Here is a 6,742-nt window from a genome sequence, read left to right on the forward strand (position 1 = left end):
CAGCTAATCCCGTTCCACAACCTACAAACTAACTTCTTACTATAGCCAATATTTATAATTTATATAAGCTGGTCACCTTAAAATGTCATGTTATATTATTTATCAGTTTTTATACATTCCTCACAATATTCTTTTTCGCTTAACGACATACAAAGTATACGCAGGCATTTACTTAGCATAACATATGTATACATAACTTTACTTCTCCTTTCGCTAGTCTAATGCAGTCACATATGCACATATATATATATGTGCAAATATTCGCGAATTGTTATTAGCAGTTCCACTTTTTGTAAACACGGCCACGCATTAAATCTATCTATATATATAAAAAGAAGTTACATTTCCTTGGTAATCTTATAACTCAAGAACGGGCTCATCTATCCAAACCAAATTTTTAGGCTTTGTTTGGACTATTCAGTAGATGGTTTGTGTTTTAAAATTTTAAGAATCGGATACCAGGGTCTCGGGAAATAGGCCAAAACGTGAACCCAGGTAACCCTAGGATGTGTTTGTACAATATGGGTAGCAAATGGAAGCTGTTGATGATTCTATAGTATAGAGTATTTTTGATGCCGCTCCGTGACTAGGGTCTCGAGATATCGCCCAAAATGTGGACCCCGATAACTTAAGGATGTATTCGTACAATATGGGTAGCAAATGGGAGCTGTTGATGATTTCTATAGTATAGAGTATTTTTCATACCGTTCCGTGACTAGGGTCTCGAGATATAATCCAAAACGTGGACCCGGGTAACCCTAGGATGTGTTTGTACAATATGGGTAGCAAATGGAAGCCGCTGATAACAATTACCGATAGTCAACCAGTCGCTTCAATAAACATCGCTAATTGGAACATACCCTCAAACATTCAACTAGCTGATCCTGGTTTTAACGTGCCCCAGCGTATTGATCTGCTCATCGGAGCAGGACTTTTCTATGAGCTACTTTGCGTAGGACAGATTCAATTAGCACCTGAAATACCATTACTTCAAAAAACTCGCTTTGGCTGGGTTCTGTCTGGCGGTAAGCAACAAGCCCCCAAACTTTCAACATTCGTAGCAAGTCACAGCTCAACTAGAGATATCAGTATTGATGATCGGCTGGATGATTTAGTCCGGCAGTTTTGGGAGATCGATCATGTCGTTGAACCGATTTCTAAAAATTCTAAAGAGGAGCTTGACTGTGAGTTGCATTTCAAGCAAAATTTCATTCGTTTAGCCTCAGGCGCATATTCGGTTCGCCTGCCAACAAAGCTAAATTTAGATTCGTTAGGTGAGTCGTACTCACAAGCTCGTCGCCGATTTCAAAACCTAGAAAGAAAACTCGTACGTAATCCTGAGCTCAAGGCAAAATATTGTGCATTCATGAAAGAGTATCGTGACCTCAATCACATGTCGTTAGTTCCAAACTCTGCTATCCATGAGTGCAAATATTTTCTGCCGCATCATTGCGTCATTAAAGACGAAAGTACTACAACAAAATGAAGAGTTGTTTTTGACGGTTCTGCAGCTACAACCTCGGGTTTATCACTTAATGATTTACTCATGACTGGACCACCAATTCAGCCCAAACTTTTCAATATTTTAATTCGTTTTCGTACGTTTCCGATTGCACTCACTGGAGACATCTGCCAAATGTATAGATGCGTCCGGATCTACCCACCGGATAGCATGCTCCAGTGTATATTGTGGCGTGATTCTCCTGAAGATGACTTAAATATATATAAATTAGACACTGTAACATATGGAACTAAATCTGCAGCATTCCTAGCGATTCGTTCAATGCACCAACTTGCGTCGGATGAATCCTCAGTTTATCCACTTGGTTCGCAAACCATCATTCGAGACTTTTACGTGGACGACTTGATAAGTGGTGGCGATACTTTGGAAGAAGTAGAAGAAATCAAACGACAAACAACGAATATTCTCGCTCGAGGTAACTTCCAGCTAAGGAAATGGTGTTCCAATAGTCCAGATGTTCTTCGTAATATTCCTGATGCTGATAAACAAGACTTGCTTAAGTTTAATGACGGCAGCGACATCACCAAGGCATTGGGTTTGATCTGGAAGCCGTTTGATGACAATCTGCTATTTTCGTTTACGTCGCAACCTGAATTTTGCAAAAACTCCAAGCGATCGGCGTTATCTACGTTAGCTCGTTGTTATGATCCGCTTGGACTCATTGGCCCCACTTTGACCAGAGGAAAAATTCTTTTACAGCGCATGTGGAGGGACAAGCTGGAGTGGGATGAAAGCTTACCGCACTCACTGAACACTGCTTGGTCTACATTTCGCAACGAGTTCGTCGAAGTGCAGCATTTATCATTCCCTCGGTATGTACTGCAGCCTGGAGCCACCGTCGAAATTCATGCATTTTGTGATGCAAGTATCGAAGCGTACGGTGCCTGTATCTACATTCGTTCGATAATGGATGAACGCGCGCAAGTGCATCTACTGTGTTCCAAAGCTCGCGTCGCTCCATTGAAGATACTTACGATACCCAAACTGGAACTCTGCGCTGCTGCCTTGCTTGCGGAATTAGTAAATGGGATATTCAAAATGGAACTTTTCGCCGGCCGCTTTCACTGTTGGTCGGATTCATCAATTGTGCTTTCATGGCTGCGTGAAGAGCCATCTAAATTTAATGTGTTTGTTGCTAACCGGGTAAGCGCGATACAGCAACTTACAGAGGGTATGCAATGGCATTACATTCCTACAGAAATAAACCCTGCTGACATTTTGTCGAAGGGAGCCTCACCAACGACACTTTCACAATCTCCACTTTGGATGCACGGGCCTTCGTTCTTGTGAGAAGTTGACAACAATTGGCCCCAATTTTGCGCACCTAAAACTAAAATTATAGAACTTCGACAAAGGGTGTTGCTCTTGTCAAATGATCGAACCGACTTAACACTATCCTTTAAGTACATAAATTCGTTTGGCAAGATGCAACGTATTTTTGGATATGTAAACAAGTTTATAACAAGCAGAATCTCTCCAAGAACTTCGCAACTCACGTTTGAGGATATTCATCGCGGTACTCAATTGTTGATTCGCATCGTTCAAAGGGCGCAGTTGTGGTCCGAGTATGTGGCTTTGAAAAACAATAAGTTTGTTCACGCCTCAAGCCCCATCGCTTCGCTGTCACCATTTTTAGATGATTTTGGCCTTATTCGTGAAGGTGGCAGACTAAGACATTCAACGCTCAGCTTTGAAGCACGTCATCCATGCATCCTTCCAAGGGATCACCCACTGACATTCGCCATAATAACACATTATCACCGTAAGTAATTACCACCATGCAGGTCCGCAGTCTTTGCTTGCTTCTCTTCGCATGCAGTTTTGGCCCATAGGAGGAAGGAAAACTACTGCGCGAGCCATACGAAGGTGTATCATATGTTGTAGATCAGAACCGCGTCTTCTCGAGCATATCATGGCTGACTTACCTAAAGAGCGCATTCAGACTACACGCGCTTTTATGATAACTGGGGTAGATTATTGTGGCCCATTTTATTATAAGTCTGAAATTCGCAACAAATCTCCACAAAAATGTTACCTGAGTGTCTTCATCTGCTTTTCAACAAAGGCAATTTGGATAGAACTAGTAAAAGATCTTTCTACTGATGCCTTTTTAGGCGCTCTCAAACGCTTCGTCGCTACGCGCGGCATACCTAGATGCACCTGGTCAGACAACGCCACAAACTTTGTGGGCGCTAGAAACGAGTTAAACGACTTACGAAATTTAGTCCTCAATGAAAATCATCGTAGCGCAGTTAATAACTACTGCATTAGCAATGGATTTGATTGGCGCTTCATACCGCCTCGTTCGCCGCATTTTGGGGGCCTATGGGAGGCAGCGGTTAAAACAGCCAAGCAGCATCTATATCGTTCAGTTGGGTCCTCAATTCTTGGATTTGACGAATTGCGTACTTTGGTATGTCAAATAACAGCTATAATAAATTCGCGACCTCTTGTTCCACTTTCAGAGAATCCAGAAGATCTTGATGTGCTTACGCCAGGTCACTTTTTGATTGGTGGCCCACCAACCGCTTTTCCTGAACCTAATCTTACGTCACTGAATTATAACCGGCTCAATCAATGACAACGCGTATCCTACATTCAACAAATTTTCTGGAAGCGTTGGAGTCAAGAATATCTGACTATTCTACAGCAGCGAGTTAAATGGCGGACGCCTCAGCCTAGCATCCAGGTCAACGACATTGTGTGCATCAAAGAGGAAAACACGGCTCCACTAAAATGGCCTTTGGCACGGGTAGTCGAACTCATCACTGGAACTGACGATGTTGCACGAGTAGCCGTCTTGCGTACACCTACTGGCATTACACGTAGAGCTATCAATAAGCTGTGCGTCCTTCCTGTAAATGCTTCTGTTGAAAGCCCTGACCTTTCAACGGGGGGAGGATGTTCGGAGCAGCAGCTAATCCCGTTCCACAACCTACAAACTAACTTCTTAACTATAGCCAATATTTATAATTTATATAAGCTGGTCACCTTAAAATGTTATGTTAGCTGGTCACCTTAAAATGTCATGTTATATTATTTATCAGTTTTTATACATTCCTCATAATATTCTTTTTCGCTTAACGACATAACATACAAACATACAAAGTATACGCAGGCATTTACTTAGCATAACATATGTATACATAACTTTACTTCTCCTTTCGCTAGTCTAATGCAGTTACATATGCACATATATATATATGTGCAAATATTCGCGAATTGTTATTAGCAGTTCAACTTTTTGTAAACACGGCCACGCATTAAATTAAAATATAAATTATAAAGTGTTAAAAAACCTAGTTTTTATTTCCACTGACGTACGCAATAATCACGTATTTTCATCGTAAGCATCACCATGCAGGTCCTCAAGCTTTACTCGCCTTTATTCGTATGCAATTTTGGCCAATAGGTGGCAGGAAAACAACAGCTCGCGTTCTACAAAAATGCATTATCTGCCTCAAATCAAGACCGAGACTCGTCGAGCACATAATGGCTGATCTGCCCAAGGAACGCATTCAGGCTTCGCGGCCCTTTATAGTCACCGGTGTGGATTACTGCGACCCGTTTTATTACAAGCCTGAAGTGCGCAACAAATCGCCACAAAAATGTTATGTTAGCGTGTTCATATGCTTCGGTACAAAAGCTGTTTGGATGGAGTTGGTAAGAGACCTTTCAACGGGTGCATTTATTGACGCATTAAAAAGATTTATAGCCACGCGTGGAATACCAAGATGTATCTGGTCTGACAATGCAATGAATTTTGTAGGCGCTAAGATCGAGCTAAAGGAACTACGAGACTTAGTTCTCAGTGAAAAACACCGCAGCAAACTTCACAACTTTTGCCTCAGTAATGGTTTCGATTGGCGCTTCATTCCCCCTCGCTCCCCGCACTTTGGCGGTTTGTGGGAAGCAGCCGTAAAGACAGCCAAGCAACATTTCTATCGTTCCGCTAGCTCATCAATTCTTGGGTTTGATGAATTGCGTACATTGGTATGTGAAATCTCCGCTGTGATTAATTCGTGTCCTCTTACCCCTCTTTCAGAAAATCCAGAGGATTTGGCTGTCCTAACACCAGGGCATTTTTTGATTGGTGGTCCTCTGACAGCTCTTCCTGAACCGGATCTCACGGCGCTAAATTACTCGCGACTTGATCGATGGCAACGTGTAACATATATACAACAAGTCTTTTGGAGGCGGTGGACTCAAGAGTATCTCACTCTTCTCCAGCAACGCTCAAAATGGCTTACGCCTCAAGCCAATATTCAAGTCATGGATGTCGTGTGCATAAAGGAAGAAAATTCACCGCCCTTGAAGTGGCCTCTAGCACGAGTAATTGAAGTTATCCCTGGAGCAGATGGTGTCGTACGAGTGGCACTTTTGCGAACATCTAGTGGCATAAAGCGTCGAGCCGTAAACAAACTGTGTGTTCTCCCGGTAAAGGATTCTGTTGAAAGCCGTGATCTTTCAACGGGGGGGAGGATGTTCGGATCCGCGGATGATCTGCCCTAATGCACCCGCAAATAAACAGTAGCTTGCAAGCACATATGTACGTACATACAGATGTGTGCACATACATATTTTTCTTATGTATCGCTATGTTGTGCCGGTCTATAGAAATTTATGTAATTATCATGTTTTTTATTTCTGTTATTCCTTGGAATCCGTTCTTCGTTGTTCTGCATAAATATGTCACACAGCAAATAAGTTAGGCAGTCTTGTACAAACATTTGAGAATAAATAGTCGAACAAAAAGGCAAAAGACTGTTTTTCTTTTAACATAACGCTACTAAAAAGGCTTAGCTAGCTCTAACAGTAGCTTTATTCCCGCGTACCCAATATGTATACAAATTCAAATTGCTTATCTATTCGCCACTTGCTAACTCTTGGCGAAAAGAAGAGGCCTTAGTGGATCAATACTAAAATCATATATTTATTCACGGCCAAGTGAAATTTTTTACTTAAAAATTTAATTAAAAATAAATAAATAATTGGCACGTAAACTTCTGTTAGGTGTTTGGCCGAGTTTGTCCTCCTATTTGTGCTTCTCGATGTTGTTCCACAAATGGAAGAACTTATAGCTTTTTATGAATGCGTCAGACGCTCTTCGATGAATTCAAACTATATCGCTTTCATATAATTCTACCACTGCAGTAGTTCTCTAACAAAAATTACGTTCACGTATGCAGTAATTAGCAATAAATCCACAAAATTAATCTA

The 6,742-nt window shown here is 41.5% G+C and overlaps 1 protein-coding gene across 1 annotated transcript; it reads left to right on the forward strand.

Annotated features, from left to right (window-relative positions):
• Window positions 1-3,434: 3,434 nt before the first annotated feature.
• Window positions 3,435-4,103, forward strand: LOC128870603 (uncharacterized). Its single transcript, XM_054113256.1, has one exon. The coding sequence runs from the start codon at window positions 3,435-3,437 to the stop codon at window positions 4,101-4,103; it is 669 nt and encodes a 222-aa protein (XP_053969231.1).
• Window positions 4,104-6,742: the final 2,639 nt, after the last annotated feature.

The sequence above is a fragment of the Anastrepha ludens genome, chromosome Y (assembly GCF_028408465.1).
Source record: "Anastrepha ludens isolate Willacy chromosome Y, idAnaLude1.1, whole genome shotgun sequence".
In the NCBI taxonomy this organism is placed as follows: domain Eukaryota; kingdom Metazoa; phylum Arthropoda; class Insecta; order Diptera; family Tephritidae; genus Anastrepha; species Anastrepha ludens.